At 38.3% G+C, this 22,897-nt stretch overlaps 1 protein-coding gene across 3 annotated transcripts in view; it reads right to left on the reverse strand.

The window, feature by feature from the left end:
• The window catches only part of DNAJC13 (DnaJ heat shock protein family (Hsp40) member C13), a 116,764-nt gene extending 96,120 nt beyond the window's left edge, over positions 1-20,644 (reverse strand). For 2 of the 3 annotated variants that reach the window (XM_029940286.1, XM_029940284.1), the window contains exons 1-2: positions 20,289-20,644; positions 1,825-1,905 (exon numbers count right to left, since the gene is read on the reverse strand). In XM_029940286.1, the coding sequence (XP_029796146.1) occupies positions 1,825-1,892 (68 nt within the window). In that variant the 5' untranslated portion in view covers positions 1,893-1,905; positions 20,289-20,644. The remainder of the gene's footprint in view (positions 1-1,824; positions 1,906-20,288) is intronic. The other variant, XM_029940285.1, reaches the window with a different exon arrangement.
• Positions 20,645-22,897: the final 2,253 nt, after the last annotated feature.

The raw sequence follows: 22,897 nt of genomic DNA on the forward strand, positions 1-22,897 counted from the left end.
AAAAGATGGGAAAAGAAGAGTAACTGCTAATTATTAGAGAAGATTTTTGGAGAGGTGATTAAAGTGTTTGAAAAATGGTTAGTGGTGATGGTTCACAACTCTATTCAATATACTAAAAACCACGGGTGGTACACTTTATATTTCTTAAGTATTTATTTCTAAGAGAGAGACAGAGTGAGAGAGTGCACCGGAGAGTACAGAGGGACAGGCAGAAGGAAGAAGGGAGAGGAAAGGGAGAGGGAGGGACAGGGAGGGAGAAAGAATCCCAAGCAGGTTGGCCTGTCAGCACACACCTGATGCTTAAACAGTTGAGCCACCCAGGCACCCCCGAACGATACACTTTAAAAAGGTGAACTTTACATTGTGTAAATTATATCTTAATAAAGCTGTTATAAAAATCAGAGTTTCAAGGTGTCAATGATGGAGGCAAGGAAATGTACTGAGAGCACATAAAAAATTCTCCAAATTATTACAAAAGAAAAAAAAACTTGCCTTAAGTCTTAGTCACAACTTTCCTAGAACATCAAAAAAAATTTTTTCCAGATGATCACATTTACAGGCAAGCTCACAAAGCAAAAAAGTATTACAGTATGCTTGTTCTTTAGAATTCATGCATCAGTATGTTATAATTGTGTTAAAAAATAGAAGTTATATTATGATGATCAGAGCAATCTATCACTTCAAAAAATAAAAATCATCTCAATATACAATTTTTTTAAGACTAATTCAAAAAATTAAAGAGACTCACACTACCCTGGATAGGTCAATTTTCTAACTTTGCTCAATGAAATTAAATGAAGAGAACATTTCAAGACAGATATTCTACAAGTGTAACAGTTATACTCCCTCATTTAGAAGCTTGTACTTGAACTACTAAAAGGAAACAAAATTAAATACTCTAATCTTTCAAAATTAGTCAGTCTGCTAATGCAAACCAGAAACACTACAGAATTCACATGTTGCTCCACTCTACGGAGTTACTACATTATTACCTAAAAAATGAAAAGTTCACAAAGAGAACTAAAGGCACTGGCTTTGTGAACATGGCACGTTTCATCTGAGGCCTGATATGGAATAATGGGGTCACCTATGCCTCACAGCATGGGGCACTCCTTTTACTTATTACCACTTAAAAGGCCTAGAGAGGAAACATTTTGGTGATGGTCAACCAGTGCCATTCGCGGAATACTCAATGTATTTAAGTCATAATTTTAAACCTCCACACAGCCCATGTCACTTCATTTAATCCTTACAGCAATGCAAGGGGTAGGAACTACCACCCATTTTACAAAAAGGAAACAAACATCAACAACTTGGTCTGACCAGGCAAGCTACTAAAAAATGTCACTGCCTCTCTCAAGGAAAAGGTAAGATCAAACCCAATTTTCAAAATTCATTACAGGCCTAAAGAAAGATTATAAGGAACACTAGTAGCATATTCTCTCCTGAAAGTCAAATGGACATGAAAATGAAGCGATCACACACAGGCTATAAAGTTGTGGAGTTAATACGCTGCCACTACCATATAATTAATTGACAGCATCTAAAGGAGGTAGATAGATGGTCTGTTTTCCTTTTAATTGGTACTTTTAATTCTTAACAACTTCTTCCCAACACAAAGGCAGAAAACCAGATATGTCAAGAGAAAAGAAGAACAATACTGTATTCCAAGTATAGCATTTGCATTTAAAATATGCACATATCCTTTTCAGAAGAGAAGGGCTGAATGGCATAACTGACTGTGTGGTACTAGTCAAGATACTGAATTATGTTTAAAATGATACTTCATAGATGCACAGGAAAATAAAACCAACAAATACTTACTTTCCTCTCCATGAATGCTTTGTTGTATAGAAACATGCCAAATCCTTATTTTCCCTAATCATGTTCATTTTGTGCTGAAACCTAGAAGATAAAAATATGGCTGAATTTAGTACAGTTATCCCTGGAGTTTTTCCTGAATCCAACATCCCGTACTGTCAAAGACTGCCATATGGTACTGATTTTAAGGCACAACTTATTCTGCAAGACCCTAAGGTTGTCAGGGACAGGGATTGGTCTGTTCACCTGTCACACACTTTAGTACACCATTTTGTGATTGTCTGCTCCTCTCCACTACCCTGGGTTTCTTAAGGACAAAAACTGCCCTCAACATCCTAAGAGTAGAGAATCTAATAAAAAATGTTAAAGTAAATCAATCTTTAAATCTCACATTACCAAATATGCCTTGGCACAATACGGGCACCTAAAAATGTTTGCCAAGTGTCAAACCAATTCCAAAAAGGTTTTGCCGAACTAAGTGTGAGCCATTCTGCTGCCACTGTCACATCAAAGGAGACTCATTATAAATAAGATTTAAGTTAAAAATAACAGTATTTTCATTAAAGAAGTAATCCATATCCATAGTAAAAAGAAAAAAAAAACCTACAGTGCTCATTAGAAATGTGTTTTCTTTAAAGAAGTAATCTATGTCCATAGTAAAAAAATTTACAGTGCTCACATAGTAAATCCTAGCATCGAAAGCTAATCATCCTAGCCTCCCTTCTTCTAAGTAGAATAGGTTTTTTTCTTTTTAAACAAAATTGAGATTGTCAATTGTACTGCTTAAGCCTGTTATCACACAATATTAAACTTCTTTACGGAATTAAATTTTTTAATGGCTACATGGTATTCCATTGTTTGAAGATACTAGAACAATGCTATTCAAAAGTGTAACTGCAAACATCAAGCCAAGTTCAGATATTGACAGTGCTTAGAAACTTCTATAGCAATTTGGTGCGTGGACTCCTCTGGCTGAAGAGTTATACAGGCCAAACAGTTCAGGACTCTCAAACTTGTGTGATGAAATCACACGGTAATAGCTTCCTACCAGCCATATGTACAGGGACTATGTTACATGCAATATTTTAAAATAAGTTTATTGACTGTAACCCAGAAATATATAAAATCCAGACTCTACTTGTTTCATAAGAAAATTTAAATTTAGCTAATTGTACAGGATAAATTGGTGGAACTGATTACTAATGACAGGCTGATGAATTCTGCAAATACTACATTATTTGCTTCATACTGCATAAAAATTAAAAATGAATATGGCCAGGGCTCCTTGGTGGCTCAGTCAGTTAAGCGTCTGGCTCTTGATTTCAGCTCAGGTCATGATCTTGCAGCCCAAGCTGGGCTCCGAGTTGATGGAGTAGAGGCTGTAGGATTCTCCCTCGCTCGCTCTTTCTCTCTCAAAATAAATAAATAAATAAATAAACTTTAAAAAATGAATATGGTCTTTATTTCATCTTTTGTGACTTGACTATCTCTCCTTACCCTTAAATAGAAACACATTTTTAAAAAAAAATAACAAAATAAAATAAATACATACTAGAGTGTTAATGCACACTGAATTTTTAGAATCATGGTTCACTTAAACTTTATATCTTTATACATTGGCCTCATTTGTTCTTTAATCAGCAAGTATTCTTTTCATAATTTTAATAAAACTGTTTTCATTCAAAAACATTTTAACAACAGCTTGAGATAACAATTCATACATCGTAAAATTCACGCTTTTTAAGTGTACAAGCCAGGGGTTTTTAGTATATTCAGAGTTCTACAACCAATGCTGTTTTTAGAACATTTTTATCACCCCAAAAAGAAACCCTGGTAGCAGTTAGCAGTCACTCCTCATTCCCACTTACTCACAGCACCTGGCAACCACTAATCTACCTTCTGTCACTATGACTTTGTCTATTTTAAACATCTCATAGAAACGTAACCATACAAAATGCAGTCTCTGTGACTGCCGTCTTTCATCTAGCATGACATTTTCAAAGTTCATCCACATCTGGCATGGGTTGGTTTCCTTCTATTGTAGAGACATACCACATTCTGTGTATTCATCAGTTGATGGACAGCTGTGTTGTTTCTACTTTTTGGCTATTATGAATCATGCTGCTATGAACATTTGTGTGAACATATTTTTATATCTCTTGAGTATACAGAGATGCATGGCAAAAACATTTTAAAAGCCACCTCTATTTTGAAACTGCTTTCTTCATTCCTACTCTTGTTTCTGTATTGGCAAATTGGCAAGGACCTCTACACTCTATGTAGAACACTCTTTCCCTAAGGAAGCTCACACCTCCTTCAACTCTGCGTTCAAATGTCAGTTTTTTGTTTTGTTTTGAAGGCAGAAAGAGAAAAAGAGAGACAAAGAGAGAGAAAGAGAGAGAGACAGACAGACTTAAGCAGGCTCCACACCCAGAGTGGGACTCTATCTCATGACCATTAGATCATGACCTGAATCAAAATCAAGAGTCTGGATGCTCAACTGACTGAGCCACCAGGCACCCTCAAATGTCACTTTTATACTAAGGCCTACCCTACCCTAACCAACCAGTTATAAATTATAATCACTCTCCTCATTTCACACTTTTAATCCTTTTGAGTCCTGCTCATTTTTCCTCTATAGTAACTTTCATAGTCTAATGTGCAATTTATTAAATTTATTATCTAATCCTGCTACCATATCCAGAGAGAAGTGTTTTTGTCTGTTAAGCTCACTTTATATATAATATATATAACATATATAATACTATATTGTTACATTAATAAAAAAATAACATATACACACACACACACACACACACACACACGCATAAAACCTCAGAGCCTACAAGAGTGCCGGACATAAAACAGGTTCTCATTAGGTATTTGAATGAATGAATGACATGCAGCAATCCCCTGGAAATTCTGATGTCCATTTCAAACTTGATGTTCTAACAAGTAATCTGAAATAAAGTTTTGTCAAACGTTCTGAAAAAGCATCAACTCATGTTCTAAGGAATCAGAGAACCACAAGTAACAGCAAGGTTAGGGAAACCTTTACTGTTACCAGAGAGGAAATTACAGTCAACTGACATCTTCCTACTAGTGTGTATGGAGACAGCTAAATATAGTCCTGACAGTTGGTGTGTTTTGTTGCTTTTTTTTCCTGGATGTGTATCTGGGATGAAACAGGCAGCCAGCTAAGACTTAGTAAGCCAACAGACATTTCCTCAGACTCCTAAATCATTTGTAGTAAATGATACTGATGAAAAGAAACGCAGGTAGGATCTCCAATAAAGTATCAAAATAGTGAAAAATATAGGTCTACAAATATTCTCTTTTCCTTATATACTCCAACTGAAGACTGGAATAAGAGAATAAAAAGGAAGACAGAAAAGATGATTGCAGATATTAAACAGTGGAGTTTGGATTCCTAGAGTCATAAGCTACCTGAATGTATGACTCTATACCAAGGACCTATCTTAGGAAAAGTGACAAGAAAATGTATTTGAGTGAAGAAAGACTAACATCATTAAAGGACTTTAAATTTAAAATGGAAGTGAGAGAAAAATAATAAAGACTTTAAAACGATAGCCCCCAATGCCTGGGTGGCTCAGTCAGTTAAGCATTCGGCTTCAGCTCAGGTCAAGATCTCATGGTTGGAGGAGTTTGAGCCCCACATAGGGCTCCGTGCTGACAGCTCAGAGCCTGGAGCCTGCTTCAGATTCTGGGTCCCCCTCTCTCTATGCACCTCCCCCAATCATGCTCTGTCTCTCAAAAATAAATAAAAACATTAAAAAAATTTTTAATTAAAAAAATGATAGCCCCCCAAAACTCAGAGCATGACTCAGAAAAAACAAAAACAAAAAAACAAGCAACAAAAAAAACCTTAAGAACAATTTCCTAAGTATCACTGACTTGGAGGGGAATACGTGTATCAAACAGATCTTTTAGGAGGGGAATTAAAACAAGTTACATCAAGGTTTATCTACAACTTTCTGGAGACCTATGAACTTGGTAGTGATGAAAGTGATAAGATACCTAAGTAGCCAAGTCAATCCAGAGAGTTCTTAGGTTAGGACAGAGAAAGGAAAAAGGGAGAGAAGATCTAACACATTAATATAAAATTAAACTACTGGAAGATAGAAGAATAGCCAACAGGTATATGAAAAGGTGTTCAATGTCACTATCAGAGAAATGCAACTCAAAAGCATGAGATATCAATCAACTCACACTTGTTACAATGGCTGTTATCAAAACAAACTCCGAAGACAATTTTGGCAAGGATGTAAAGAAACTGATCTTTCATACACTGTTGGTAGAAATGTAAAATGGTGTAGGCAGTATGAAAAACAGTATGGAATTTTCTAAAAAATTAAAAATAAAACTACCATAGGATTCAGGGTTCAAACTTTCAAGTATTTATCCAAAAGAACTGAAATCAGGATCTTGAAAAGCCAACATTCCCATGTGCATTGCAACATTACCTGTAAAAGCCAAGATGTGGAAACAACCTCAAATCCATCAATGGATAAAGAAATGGATAAAGAAAATGTGGCATACACATACAATGGGATATTATTCAGCCTTGGAAAAGAAAGAAATCCTGCAATATGTGACATGAGTGAATTCGGAGGACATTATGTTAAGTGAAGTCAGTCAGTAACAGCAGGACAAATACTGCATGACACCACGTAGTATTATAGGAGTTATCTAAAATAGTCAAATTCTTACCAACAGCCAGGAACTGGGGTGTGGGAGAAATGGGGAGGTGCTAATCAATGGGTATAAAGTTTTAGTTATGCAAGATTATTAAATTCTAGAGATCTGCTGTACAGCATGGTGCCTATAGTTAACAATATTGTACCACACACCTAGAAATCTGTTCAGAGGACAGATCTCATGTTAAGTGTTCTTACCAAAATAAAATAAAATTTAAGAAAATTTTAAACTATTTATCACCTGACCTGACAGAAGAAAATACTGATGCAGATAACCTTGCCAACGGAAAAATATAATGTAAGATTTAAAAAGTACCTCAACTCTCTGGATATCAAGAAAAGTTCCTATGGCCAAAATCAGCACACCTGACAATTATGTCTAATATTTTAGGAAGCAACAAGTGAGAACTGCTTTAATCCTGAATAACCACCACTAAAAAAAGGCTAGTAAAATGGAAGTGCTCTTTGTAAAAGAAAATTACCCCTCTCTGAAAAGCTTCTTTTTAGCCATGTTATATATAGGCATGCATATATACATATATATATATATCTGAGACATAAGAGAGGGAAGAGACACTCACCTAAGTAGCCAAGTCAACCCAAAAAATAATGGAATAATTCAATGCTATTCATTACTAGCATCTGCAGAGCCTCATAATGAAAATCGGGATAATGCTTTTTTGACCCCTCAGTACAGATTATATTGAAATTGGGGAGGCATCGTGACCCTAACAGACAGATTTAGGACAAGTCCTGAAATTATGAAAAACCTGGTTTATTGTATATTCCTTATGCTTTAGTGAGCCAGCCCCATGCCTTTACCTACCTCACTTTGTCCTACCATGGTACAGGTATGATGATCCCCATTTCCCTGACAAGAAAACCGAGTTAGAGAATTTATATCAATTCTCAAAGGTCACACAGCTGGTAAGTAAGTAGTTAGGCCAGATTTTGGACTAAAGCTGTTTAACTCTACATTCCATGTATTTAACCTAAACATACCTTCCCTCAAGTTTAGGAAATCAAAATAAATTCATTCTGACCATGTAATTACAGATTTATCATACGACAGCACATTCCAGGATTAATTTAGAATGAGTTCCAATTATTATCTCCACACAATTTCAAACAATGAAACAAACTGCCATACTCAAGACAGGACAAAATAAAAGAAAAAGGAAGGACCCAAGGCTGAAATACTCTACCATCTAAAAATAAACTTTCAAAAGACTTCTGTCTATAGACAAGTTTAAAAAAAAAACTTTTTAAACAAAGGGTTCAAGACAAACATAAGATGATAGAAATATGCTACCAATATATGATCCCAGGATAGTCTTTAAGGAACTCAAAAATATTCTTTTAACTAACACTGAACTTTTAAAATAGCCAGATTAATGAGATCTGAGGCTAGGAGCTACTTCCCAACAACGTAACATTAATCTCCAAATTTTCAAGTAAATCTATTTTATATTCTCCATAAAGCCTCAACCACTTTGTGATGCAGTCATTTCATCTAATGAAGGCAATTGGTCTGGAAACAGTCTTTCAGACTATGAGGATACTTCTAGACACACAGATAACTCATTAGTAGACAAGGGCAATACACAAATAGCAGAAAAATGCAGAAAAAACAGGATAAGAATATTCTGTAATGCATATTGTTCAAAGTGAGGCTTGAAACACTTTCAAGAGAACCACTAGAAAATGAGTGAGTGCAGTCTAGGGGTCTTCCAAGTACAGTGTTCAAGTGATGATTTAATCTGGCAACACAAACTTGAAATACTTCCCAGTAGCACAGATACCAGACCACAATCAACTAATGGCTAGCACAAGCAACTACATTAGTATGCACACTAATTGTTTTTTAATGTTTTTTTTTTTTTTTCGAGAGAGAGAGAGAGCGAGCAAGTGCACGCGCAAGCAGGGGAGGGGCAAAAAGAGAAGGAGACACAGAACCGGAAGCAGGCTCCAGGCTCTCAGCTGTCAGCACAGAGCTCAATGTGGGGCTTGAGCCCACAAACTGCTAGATCATGACCTGAGCCAAAGCTGGAGGTTAAACCAACTGAGCAACCCCTGTATACACACTAGTTTTAATAATCTATCAACAAGGTAAGTAAGGGTGGTGAATTTTTAAAATACTACTTATGGCTGAAGACAGATAAGTAATAACTGCCATTTATTTACAGGCTGCATAACTTTGAAAAAAGTTTCCTAACTTCTTGAATCACAGTTCATCTATGAAAGGTAGAGAAAAGCATCTGTAGCAAAGGGTTTTGGTGTGGACTAAATGAGATACTTCAAATAAAGGGGAGAATGTGATGCTTGGCTCGGAATAAGCACTCAAAAATATTAACTGCAATCATAAGTTATTACTGTACTTTAAATATCCTACCCTAAGTATGAAATATTTCATATCTTTCTATGATTATTTCTTTCACTTTCAGGATTACAGAGCCCTGTACCTCTTAAGGTGTTTTGGGGGAAGGTTACAATTATTAAATTACTTAATCCTAAGTCTTTTCTCTATTAATTTCAATCCATGTACTATTTAATGTACATTACCAACAAATATCAATTGGGATTTGTACATTCAAAAGTACAGTGTTTTGTCTTAATCAGTATTCTGTTTTCACCTGCCCATTCAAAATTAAGTACAGCAACAGGGGCACCTGGGTGGCTCAGTCAGTTGAGCCTCTGACTGTAGACTTCTGCTCAGGTCCTCATCCCAGGGTGATGGGACTGGGCCCCGTGTGGGGCTCAGCACTGAACCTGGTTAAGATTTCTCTCTCTCCTTCTGCCCCTCCTCCATTTGCACATGTGCGCACACGCTCTCTTTCTCATTAAAAAAAAAAAAAAAGAAAGAAAAGAAAAGCTATAGCAATATATCATCTCTTAATAAGCTGGATGGAATATGAGGGTATCATTTTATTATCCATTGTTATTTTATTCTTCCTCCAATTTATCTTACTTAAAAGTGTTTTTAAAAAGAAAAAATGTTGACAGATCAAGATAATCATGACAGATGAAAATTTTTTTTACGTTTTTTTAAAATTTATTTTTGAGAAACAGAGTTTGAGCAGAGGAGGGGCAGAGAGAGAGGGCGACAGAATCTGAAGCAGGCTCCAGGCTCTGAGCTATCAGTACAGACCCCAGCTGGGGCAGGGGACTCAAACCCACCAACTAAGAGATCATGCCCTGAGCCAAAGTCAATGCTTAACAAACTGAGACACACAGGCACCCCATGATAGATGATATTTTAAAAAATTATGTAAGTCAACTATAACCTAACATTTAGCTTTTCTTTATTTCAACTTTATTCCTACAAAATACTACCATTTTGCAAGTCAATGTTACTTACTACATTATAAATATCCCCTATTTAGGCATTTGGAATTCACTTAATAGAAATATTTTATATGAAACCAACATAATATTATTTTTTAAATATTTATTTTGAGAGAGAGATGGAGTGTGCGTGGGATAAGGGCAGAGAGAAAGAGAGGGAGACAGAGGACCTGAAGCGGGCTCTATGCTGACAGAAGAGAGCCTGATGTGGGGCTCCAACTCACAAACCATGAAATCATGACCTGAGCCGAAGTCCGACGCTTAACCAACTCTTGATTTTGGCTCAGGTCATGGTCTCACAGGTTCATGGGTTGGAGTCCTGCATCAGGCTCCCTACTGACAGTACAGAGCGTGCTTGGGATTCTCTCTCCTCTCTCTGCCTCTCCCTTGCCCTCCCCCCACCAGCTCACAAAATGAATAAAACCTTAAAAAAATAAATTTATGTTTGATACTTACAAGTTAACTATAGTTTGAGAAACACTGGAAAAAAGCACTTCCCTCCCTAAAAATAACTTATGCTCCATTTAATATTTACCTATTTCTCAACTAATATTTATGTATTTCTTTGATAACTTCTAAAAGTGGTTCTAAAATTGTTGCTCATAGGCAAAAATTCATAAGCAACCATAATTCCCATTAATAGTGATGAAAAATCTACATTTTTAAAATTTATTTTTGAGAGACAGCATGCATGGGGGAGGCAGAGAGAGGGCAACAGAAGATCCGAAGTGGACTCTGCTGAGAAGAGACCCAGATGCAGGCTTGAACTCACAAAAGGTGAGATCATGACCTGAGCGGAAGCCAGGCACTTAACTGACTTGAATCACCCAGGCTCCCAAAAATCCGCAACATTTCTAGTATCAAGCCCCTCAAGCATCAATCAAGTAATAATAGTAACAGTCGCTTATAGGCACATTCTCCAAATAGCAATGAAGTACCCAACTAAGAACAGGTCAAAATTGTTAGAGGAGATCTGGGTAGCAGATGCATCATCAGCTCTTGCCACCCAGCCAGCAAGACTATATCCATCCAAACTAATTACTACTAAAATTTCATGTCATTCGGGCAATAGTGTCCCTCTTTAATTCTCAAAGACCTATCCTTTGAGGAGAAAACACAAGCTTCCATTTCCTTTGTTATTTAATCACATTGGAAGCATCTCCAATTTTTGCAAGGTGGCTTCACCTGTTTTCATTCCAAATCTAAATATTATACCACCAACAGAGCTTTTTTGCAACTTTGAAGTTTGTTATTTTGAAAAGTGTTCTTCTAGGGGTTAAAAAGTCAAATTCAGGCAACATAGGCATTTTGGCTAGATTCATCCTATTCAAAGAGTTCCTTTGCTTCATGCTTTCCAACAACATTTAATGTTCTTAACATTCTCGAATTTATTACTGGCAGTAAAACTGGCAATCCATTTAATAAGATCACTTATGAATAAAATGAGAAAGAGCTTTCCTAGGATACAATTTTGACACAAAACCACAGGATCTGAGAGTCCACACTGAGCAGGCGCCTACATCAAACTGATACTAAGAACAAAGAGCAGGTTGAACTGCCTGCATACCACAGGCACCCAAGCAGACAGATTACAGCCATGCTAAAAGCAAAAGAATTTGCACACATAGCAAAATTAAGTGTATGTGCAAGTCTTCAGTAAAAACAGAGCCCTTATTTAGCCAGACATGAATGAATATACTCAGAAAAAAACAGATCTGCCTCGACCGTCTACGGGGTTACGTCCTGATAAACCCATAATCTGCTGAAAATGTGTTTAATACACCTAACTTACCGAACATCATAGCTTACCCAGCCTACCTTCCATGTACTCAGAATACTCGTGTTAGTCTACAGTTGGGCAAAATCATCTAATACAAAGCCTATTTTATACTACTGTATTGACTATCTCATGTAGTTTACTGAATACCATACTGAAGGTGAAGAACAGAATGGTTTTAAGTGTATTAGTTGTTCACCCTGGTGACTGTGTCACTGGCTGGGAGCTGTGGCTCGCTGCCGCTGCCCAGCATCGTGAGTATGGTCCACACAGTGCTAGCCTGAAAAAACTACCAAAATTCAAAGTACAGTTCCAACTGAATGCACACCACTTTCACACCATCATAAAGTTGAAAAATTTTAGGTCACATTATCATTAAGTTGGGGATTCTTTGGTGATACACTAGTGAATAAATTAAGGAAATGGCTTTAAAAAGACTACCTTTCTTTAGAACACATTTTGCATGACCAACTGAGAGTAATTCTTACGCAATTCCAACTTGGGAGAGAGCTGATAAGATACTAATTTTTCCACTTTGAGTCTGTAGAATGAAAAATCAACTCCGCTTTCAAGTAATGAATTAAAAACATGAGTTTGCTTGAAATGCATTAAAAAAATAAGATGGAGAGAAATATGAAAAAGTACAGTAAGTGTTAATGTGAAAATCTTGGACATGAGTATATGAATATATAATGTAAAGTTCTTTCAACTTGGCTGTAGATGAAAAACTTATTTGGGGGGAAAACTGCATTTACCTTTATTTTCTGACCAAATTCTCCTGTAGGAGAAATGTCGTTTTTCTGCTACATTGTAACACGACACTGGAAAATATGGTATACAGTCACAAGACAGGAGCTAATTTATCAACTTAATATTTCCTCATCCAGCTCTATCCTATTAAAAATGCAGGGGGGAGGAGAACCACTGCTAAGGCAAAGGCTAAGCTTAAGTAATAACCAAAGAGAGAATCCCCTTAATACTAGCTTCTTAAAGGCCTACTTTAATTTGTAACTGAATTCAAAATCTGAGTGGCTGGTTCGGTGTCAAATAAAAGGTAAAAATATAGTTAATATTCCAATTTTAGTAAGTGTGCTGACAAAGCAAGCACAAAATATAGTTATTAACAGAACATTAATTTTTACCCAGATTAAAAAGCTACAACTAGACTGTCTTAGAATGTACTGTGTATGAGCTTTAATCTTTCTTAATTTTCAGCCTCATATTTTAATATAGAACACAAGTATAGGTAAAAGCATTTCCTTATAAATAAACAACAAATCAGTAAATGTAACTTATATAATACCTACTGTACAAGGACCTTTATTAAACAGCTATAAAATAGATGACAAAATAAAGTTTCAATACATCCTACCCTAGCCTCTTAACTTGAAGAACCCACTAACTCGAGATAAATGTGGTGGGCAAGGAAAGCCAGTGGTATTATCACATTTCAGCTGACAAAAAGATCTCCAAATAATTGCCCAAAAGTTACAAAACTGAAACCTTTTCACTGTCTGCCATATCAAAATGAGCTTTTAAATACTTCCAAAATAATCTACGATCCACCTACCCATTTTTTTAAAAATCCATTCCTTTCCAATTAGAAACCAGGTATATACTCATGAAAAAAAAGGGCAAGGGAAACTCAAAAGCAAACCTAAATCTAAAGAAACACTTTTAATATCATGCTAATCAGGGGAAGGGCAGGCATAAATATCACAGCAGTTAATTTTGTTGGCCTTTTCTATTCAATTTAAGTCAAATATTGAAAAAAAATCCTGTGTCTTTATATTTTAATCACATGTATGCTGATTTCATCCGAGGGAATAATTCTTTCTTTTCACAAAACAGACCTCTATCTGTTGTAACAGAGATTTTTTCCAAGAAAGACACGATTATGACTCTCCTTTCCAAAACTTAAAAATGCCCTGAAAATATTCACCTAAAAAACTCAAACATGCTCACCTAAGCAATACCATGAAATCAATGTCACTGACCATTTACATATTTTTAGTTTGTGCACATTCATGAAAATTTTTAGACATAATTTCTATTTTATCTTTGGAGCTAACCTGACTTTTGCAAGAACAAAACATACTAGTTCAGTCAGCTCTTCTTCAGCTCACAAACAGGTACTTAATAATCTTGCTCTATTAAACTAAATAGATGCTAATGGGTAAAATAAACTTTCAATTGCCATGTTTAACTTGTTGCTGTTTTCTCTATCCCTAAGTAATGCATAATAGGGGATTAATTTCCCAAGCATATTACAAATACATCTTAGAAGAAGTTTTTCAGTAAGCATCCTAATATGCAAATACACTATTAAAAGACAAGGAGTTGGGGCACCTGACTCTTGATGTAGGTTCAGGTCATGATCTCTCAGTTGGCGAGATTGTGCCCTGCACTGGGCTCTGCACTGACAGCAGAGAGCCTGTTTGGAATTCTCTCTGCCCCTTCCCTGCCCCTGCTTTCCCTCTCTCACAAAATAAACAAACTTAAAAATAAAAAGAAGAATAGGAGTTAAGGCTGCTGCAATTTCCCTTTTACCCAACACAAAATAGCAACAACGTTAAGGTTCTCCTTTAGCTCTTTCTGAAATTTCCCTAATGTTCCTAACTCTCCCATAGTTCTTCACATTTTACAGCATACTCCCAAATATATCAGTTAACTTAAAAAAAAAAAAAAAAAGGGAAAATTCCACTTTTAAAATTAAACCCAGCATATCTAAGGCTGGGGGCGAGGGAATGGCTTTAACTACTCTTAAGATTTGATAAACATCCAAAATACATTCTGCATCTTAACTAGAAGTTTGACGGAGAGAAAAAACGCCTAGCACTAGATGACTAAGGAATACATGTCCAAAATCCATGTATAAGAGTTTAAATCTTATTATACTTAGTACAGAATTTATGAAATATTAGGGGAAATCTCCTACATTCATAACCTTATCAATCCTTCCATTATGTTCTGGCAACTATTCTTGACAAAATCAAAACTTTTAAGTAATTATTTCAGATTGCTTTGGGATTTTATTTTTGATCAAATTATCAAAATATCAAATTTTGGGGCACCTGGGTGGCTCAGTTGGTTAAGGAGTCGACTCTTGATTTCAGCTCAGGTCACAATCTCACAGTCTGTGATTTCGAGTTTCGCATCAGGCTCTGTGCTGACAGTGTAGAGCCTACTTAGGATTCTCTCCTTCTCTATCTCCTCCCCTGCTGGTACACACACAGGCTCATTCTCTCTCTCTCTCTCTCTCTCTCAAAATAAATAAACTTTAAAAAAAGATCACACTTTTACTCATCAACTGCACAGAGATATTACCAACGGCCATGTGTTAAATGAGTGAACACTGCTTAGGCAGTGTGGTCTACTTTTTTAAATTTTTTTATATTTAAAAAAGTTTTATATTTATATTTGAGAGAGAGTAATTAGACCATGAATTGGGGAGGGGCAGACACAGAGAGAGACACAGAAAGGCTCCAGACTCTGAGCTGTCAGCATAGAGCCCTATGCAGGGCTCAAACTCACGAACCATGGTATCATGACCTGAGCCACCCAGGCACCCCAGTGTGGTCTACTTCTAAGGGCAACTTAGAATGCTGCAACTATAAAATCCCACTGAATTAACTTTGTTATTTTAGAGATCACTGTTCTTGATAAGCAGTCCATAAAAGCACAAGTAAAACTCAAATATGCAGGCTGTTGAAAGAAGCATGTAAAAAGAACTACTGGCATATTACCTTTATCTTTATTGATAAACATCTTAGTGAACTACACTTAAATGTACTTTGCTAATGTAACTGTGTCTAAGTTAGCAAAGATGATCACGACCACGTTGGCTTAAGTTACTTACTACAAAAATACCCCTAAATCACTGACTGTCAAAGGAGTTCCCACAATTACGAATCATTCCATACTACAAGAGATGCTACTGATTGGCATGTGCTGAGCATGTGAAAACTGCTGAAGCAGAAAAGTGTGTTGAAAACTACAGACTACAATTTTAAAGTAATGGTTGGGACAGGATGCTGCCCCACAAGACACTATGATTAGAAACACTACAGCAGTCCCCCCTGTCCCTTAACCACAGGAAATGTGTTCCAAGACCCCTAGTAGATGCCCGAAACCACACAGTATCAAAACCTATACAGACTATGTCTTTATACATACATACCTATAAAAAGTTTAATTTATAAGTTAGGCATAGTAACAGACTAACAATAACTACTAATAAGACCAAACAATTATTAACAATATGCTACAAGTTATGGGAAGGTGGTCCCTAAAATACCTTATTGTATTACCAGCCTCCCCGATTTGAGATAAAATGCCTATGTGAGGAGATTACACGACGGGAATGAAACAGGCACTAGGACATAGCATTAGGCTACCATTAACGTGACATCAGGAGGATCATCTGATTCTTGACTGCTATTGACCTCAAGTAACTGAACCAAAAAGTGAATAAAGGGGGATGGGGGAACTACTGTACTATGATTCAGTGGAAGGGGCTAGATACTCCTCAGTGTACAAGACAGTCTCACATGTTGAAGAACTACCCTCAATTGACTTTCAAATAACCAAGTGGGCATTCACATCCATAAACGCCTACTTAAAACTAATGCTAATTTTAATTCTGTATTAAATATAAATCACAAAGTACATTTTGTGAGTTTAATATGCATATAATTTTCTAGCAATGCCCTTATCATGTAAATGGAAAATTATACTTTGAGTCCTCTTGGCTTTTGTTTCAGTGTGTCTATATTTTGTTTTCATTTTTGAAAATTATTTTTGCTGTTTTTCTTTAAGTACTTTGAAGTTATCACTCAAGTGTCTTCTTGATTGCATGGTTTCTCTGCTTAACTCTTTGCTCCTCTGTTTAGGTTTTACTTTTCTTTGGCTACCTTCAATGTTTTCTTTCTCCTTTATTTACATCAGTTTAAATATGTCAAAGTGTATTTTGAGTTTTGGGGGGGTAAGGGTATTTTTCTTGCTTGTTCTTTAAGATTCTGGATCTGTGATTTGATGTCTGACATTAATTTTGGAAATTTTTCTATTATTTCCTGAAACATTTCAGTATTTCTTCAGCTCTGTTCTTTCTTCTTCTGTGATTCCAATCATTATATATTAAAATGTCTTATACTATGCCCAAGCTCTTGTGTGTTTGGGGCTTTTTTAACTTTGTGTTTCAGTGGGATAATTTCTTCTATCATCTGTAAGTTTACAGATTCCTTCCTTTGCTATGTCAATTCTGATAAGCCCCAAAGCATTCTTCATTTCTTTATTGTGTATTCATACCTCTATTAGTTCTTTTCTTTCTTATAGTTTCTATCAGCTGAAAACTACCTATCACATTTTGCACATGGTCCATTCTTCTGTTCAACATTTAACATATTATAGTCATTTTAAACTGCCTATCATTTAATTGCACCTATGTTAATCTGAGTGTACTTCTGATCTTCGCTTTCTCTTGAGACTTTTTTTTTTTTTGGCCATTTAGTATGCCTCCTAATTTTTGGTTGAAAGCTGGAGGTAAATAAATTTTGTAACTGAAAATGGACTTGTCTTCACTAGGTCTTTAGTGCAGGGTCTGTGATCTGTTTAGGAGGTAGGCTGGATTTATGATTTGCTGTTGCTATGGTCGTTTTCAGTGTACCACAGGCTTCAAATACGTGCAGAAGAGTTGGTGCCTATGGTGGGGGATGGTTTACTATAGCAATGTCTATTGGATCCTTTGTTCTGTGCCTCTGCATAATTTAGTTCCTTGCCTAGTAATACTCTGCATTTACTTGTTATTCCAAACTTCTTATGGTGCCAGGGGGTTGGAGATAGTCTTCATGGTTCGATTACAGTTCAACCTTAGGCATACACTAGATCTCTGGACCTCAGGGGTATGATCTTGTTCATCTTGGCTGCAATTTTAAGCTCAGTGCCCCCTCCCTGAGAAGATTCTTTCACCTCTTCTGGTGTTCCCCCAACTCAATGAATGCTCACCAACAGGGCCAGCAGACATATCCTTCCCTCCACAGATTAAGGTTTTTGTCCCATAAAAGAGGCAAAGAGAAAGAATCAGAGTTTTGTGCCCCTTCGGAAAACTCTGATGCTATGCCCCTCCTCTAAGTCAGCACCATTTCCGTCTTTTCTAGGAATGCCCAGTGAGTGTGGAGAAAGAGCGTGGAAGAACGAACACTCAGCCCTCATCAATTTGTCAGCTATTCTAGCTCAACTTTTCTTGCCAATACCCAGTTGTGTCCAATGAAAGTGAATCTGAATGCAGGTCTACTCTCTCAAATTCTGGGCTCGTAGTTTGTTCTGTGACCTCAGTTTTTTAACAGGTTTCCAAAAAAAAAATGTCATGAATTTAAAGTGTCTCATTCTTGGTGCAATGAGAAAAAAGCTTCTTTTCATTCCAGGACCAAAGCTAGAGGTGCTTATGTTACTTAAAAACTAGCTCATGACAACAAAACAGGTGTTAAAAATTATTTGGAATAAAAAGTGGGTCTTTATTACATTTAATGAAGTTGAAAAACACTGCCTTAAAGATTTTCTTTCAAAATAACTCCCCTTTAACCACTGTTAGACATTGAGGTCAACATTTAGACCTAAAACTACTAGCAACCAATTTTTGTTGTAGTTTATCTACACAGGCTAATTTACTCATTTGAAGTACCTCAATCAGAGAAGCAGGGGAAAAGTACAATGGAAAACGCAAAATCACCTGTGTAAACAGAACTGGTTAAGGAACTGAGCCAAATTAGTTAAAACAGGTTTTTTTTTCCAACTGTAATTTAGTATCTATTGAGAACCAGATTCCACTATCAACCTTTTTACAAATTTAATAAAGCCAGCATTGTTACATTCAACTTAGCAACCAGATTATTTGTGGATAAAATTAAATACTTACAAATAACTCCTGCTTTCCATGATTCCATAACTTCCACACTGACAGTGTTCATATATTTTATAGACTATTTACTACTGCCACTTTAGAAAAAGAGGAATATCCATTGCCTCCCAGTGGAATAGAAAAGCTGGTATTTTCCATGAACTGGACTATAGACTTAAGGTTCTTGACATTCCTATCTCTTAACTCTCTGACTCCTCTTTTCCTCCCTAAATATGTTCTATTTCCTGTTTTCAAGCTAGCAATACAGTGTAACATTTTCTAAACAGGACTTATGTCCCATTGTGATATTAATAGCAAATGCTAACTTTAAGATACAGCTGGTTAAACACTTTCATATTACATTTAAAATGTTAACAAAGTTTTAGGTTATATACTAAATTGAATTAAACAATAAAGCACTTTCCAGAAACCAAAGAAACATGAATCAAGTCCTTTTCAGATACGGAGTTTCTGACAGTTTTCTAAAAAAAAAAAAATTGGGGGGGGGGGCAAGTCCTATTTCACATGCTCATAGACTCAGAAAGTACTGATAATATTCCACAAAACCTAACCACTGTAATTTCCTCAACCTCTGCAGACAATATTTTCAAACCTAGAAATCTATCACCCCTATAAAGTATAGAAGAAAATGGAGGAAGACAACCACTGGGGTAAATCCTGAAGAAATATTCTGAATTTTTCCCCCCGAAGACATTACACTCCAAGAGGCTCAAAATAACCCTACAGTGTAAAGCCCTTAATAGACGTAAAAACATCCGGCAGAGAGGATCTCCTTTTTGAGGGCAATCGCCGTAGGGTAAAAGGGAAAGCAGAGAAGGGAAGAGAGCAATCATTACTTTGGGAAACCATGGCCACATCGGGGGGAGATTTTTTTTAATGGCCCCCCCAACAACTGATAAGGATTCAATCTCAAGACATCAACTGATAAAACAATCTCAAGACAAGAGCGGTTAACTGAACTCCCTACAATAAAACAGTTCAAGGGAAGACACTCTTCTTCAGAGTACTGAGTCAAATCTGCATTTAACCGCTACTTCACTAAGCGTTTCAGTCCTACTTCACCCAATCCAAAGGCCATATTCAGAGGCAAAACCACAGCAGGGAAGGAAAAGGCCACACAGAAAATGAGCTCCCCTGCAGGAAAGGAAAAACCTTCGAGGATAAACTTGATTTTGGAAAAAGGAGAAACTGGGGGGGAAAAAGAGGCGGGTGCTCCCCATCTCCTAAGAAAACGAAACATAGCTAAGCAAAGAAAGTCCAGAAGTCTACACCGGACGTGAGGGGAAGGGGGGTCGCCGACCCAAGGAAACGAGAGTTGCCGGCATCCAACAGACAGCGTGTTCAGACGAGAAGCCTGGAAGGGAATCCCGAGGGCGGAGCCCAGAGGGGAGTCAGGGGTGTGTGGGGGTAAGGAGGTACAGAGGGGATCTGGGGCCCAAGGTAGGTAGAAAACAAAAAAGCAAGCCAAAAAAGAGGGGTGGGGTTGAACAAGGCAGCACCCTGGGAGACTGTCACTGGGACCTGGGGGATCCGACGGGAAGAACCAGACCAGCAGCCTTGGGGGAGGGTTATCTGCTTTCCTTAGCAGCTGGGCGCTGCGGCGGCCAAGACACTACCCTTCTTTTTTCCTGTCCTTAGGCCCCCCAAGTATCCATGGCATGAGGAGGGGGTAAGAGAGAGCCCCCAAAGACCGGTGCCCGGAGCGGTTTACCTTCGCGAAAGGCTGGAGAGGCTCCAGCCCGAGCTCCTCCCGCCGCCGGCTTCGCGTCCGGAGTAAGATGAGATGCACTCCGGCCTCCTCCTCCTCACCACTTCCCCTTTCCCCGGTCCGGGCCCTGTAGCTCCGCTGCCGCGGGTTCCTGGTGCCGCGGCGGCGCGGCCTCCCCGCCCCCTCCGCCTCCTCCCTCTGCCTCTCAGAGGCTCAGTCTGGAGGCCGCCATATTCGCTCAGGCTTTCAGCAACCGTGCACTAATACGCCTGCGTCGCCGCCGCCCAGGGTGTCACGAGACCCGGTCAGCTGATTTCAACTCTTCCGCCTTCTGTCCCGCCCTCCCGCAGGCATTTCTCGGCTCTCCCCATCCCATTCGCCCCCTTTCCCAGAAATTCCGCGTTCTACCGACCCGCCCACCCCCAAGAAGTTACACATGCGCAGAGTTGAAGAGGCCAGCTCTAGGATCCAGAGTCCACGCAGCGCGTGAGGGGGATCCGCCCCTTGGTGCGTGCCGGGAAGGACTCGCCCTGGAGCGCGCGCGCCCTCGCGGGTACAGCCACGCCCCTCCGGCGTGTTATTTATTCTAAGGACACGCCCCTCGGCATGTGGCTCCAGTCGGGCTGGCTGTTGTGGTGCGCCCCGGAAATTTACAGTTAAGCCCCAGAAGTCCTGTTTTAAAGCCTTTCGGCAGTTTAGTGCTGGACTTCAAGTGCGGTGGAATATCCGCGAGGCAATCCGAAGCGTCAGCCTACTAACCGGTTTGGCTGGATTGGGAGCCAGCAGGTTCACCACTATTAAGACTTCCAGAACGACAATTCATGGCTTCTCGGCCTTTGGGCTAAGATCAAGTGCAGAACGACGGTTGAGGGCTTAAATTTTTGCTAGCCTGGGAGGTCGCCAAGACTGAAGCTTAGGCGATGCCTACGGCTTTTCGTCGATGGTAGGGCCCAGAAGATAATACTGATAGCTCCTTTTAGTGTCGGCTGATCACGTGTCAAGCGTTTTGTTTGCATTAGTTAACCCTGAACTCTGAAGTAGGAATTATCCTCCTTTTGCAGATAAATTAAGGTCCCTTCCCACAGTAAAGGACTTGGTGTTTGAACCCTAGGTCTGACTTCATGGTCTGTGCTCTCAATAGCCTCTCCTTGAACATACACAGAGGAGCTGGAGGAGGGGCGTCAGGTTAGAGCCGATATTATGCATTTACCTGTGAGCAAAAGTTAAAGGAACTTCAGCCTTCCTTCCCAGACCTGAACTCTAAAGACCACAGTTTAAAAACAAATTGTACTGCTGCAAACTTCAAAAGATGGATGGGGGTGACTTGCATGGATACGTTGTTTTATAAGGGTTAAAGGTGTCTGATAAGGGGTTTAATATTCTGCAGAGCAATGCTGAAATTGATTTCTCAGAGTCCCTTTCAGCGGTTCACTTGTTTTTAGAGACGGTGATTGCAGGATGAAAAATGTAGAGAGTGGTTTTTACAGGTTTTGCTTCTTGATTCTATTGACCCTTTGCCCTACCTTGAGGCAGAAAAAGACTGCTTTTAAGCTTAGAGTAGTCTTTCCTGTACTGCAGCAGTAAGATAAGGTGCATCTAAGGGGTGGGGCCAGGAATAGCTCAGTGTGGACGGAACCCTAAACAGAGTATAGAAGGGTTGAAGAAAAAAGAAACTGGAGGGCCTAGTTAAGGAGCCTTCTTGTCTTATCCCATGGAAACAGAAACTTGTCTTTATGTGGCATTTTATAGGTTGCAAAGCCTTACAATAATTACAGAAGTCAGTATGGAGTGTATTATTTTTATTTTATAGAGGAAGCAAACCCAGAGAGTCTAAGAGACTTGCCCAAGGTGACCTAACTCCTAAAGGCTAAGCAGAGAAATAGTCACAGGACTTGTAACATCAAAGCCCGTAACATAGTAATAAGCTCCACACTGCCTCTCTGTTCAATATTTGGGACAAATAAAATCGGTTCTCAGAGTTGGGAGGAAGACTTAGGTGTACTGAAATGCCCCCATCAGCAGTAGTGGAAAATCGCCTGCCTTCCAAGACATTTTTCTTAATTTTTAGAAACTGTCTTATTTGTGTTCAGCCAACTTGACCTCTCTTTCGTGAGCATTTTGGGTTTGTTTGTTGTTTGTTTGTTTTGCCTGTGTGTAACATTTAAGTATTTTCCTATACAGCTAATCACCTATGTCACTCTCTGCCCTTTGCTTATCACTCTGACTACCCCAGCCACAGCTTCCCATCTTCAGAAACCATATTCCTCATGCTTTCCGCTATTGCTTACAGGATGTGGTTTCAAGCCTTTTCACAATTGCCTTGGTTGCTTTTAATTTGATTTGTTAGTTTGTCAGTGTCCTTCTCAAAACACTAGAGCTAAACACAAGAGTCAGGAAGGATAGGAGGACTTGTCCCTTCTTTCCCTTCTGTTAAATCAGTACCCTCTACACACACTTTTTAAAAAGAGTGACAAATACAAGGCAGGCCCCTCAGACTTCTCTTTCTGGATTTGTCTTTTTACTTCAAATTTGTGTTAGCTTTCCTGACATGTTCATAGTGCACACAAACCAAATTTAGTTAGGAAAGGGGAACACAGAAGATGCCCTTCTAA

Source organism: Suricata suricatta, chromosome 5, assembly GCF_006229205.1.
Source record: "Suricata suricatta isolate VVHF042 chromosome 5, meerkat_22Aug2017_6uvM2_HiC, whole genome shotgun sequence".
Taxonomy (NCBI): domain Eukaryota; kingdom Metazoa; phylum Chordata; class Mammalia; order Carnivora; family Herpestidae; genus Suricata; species Suricata suricatta.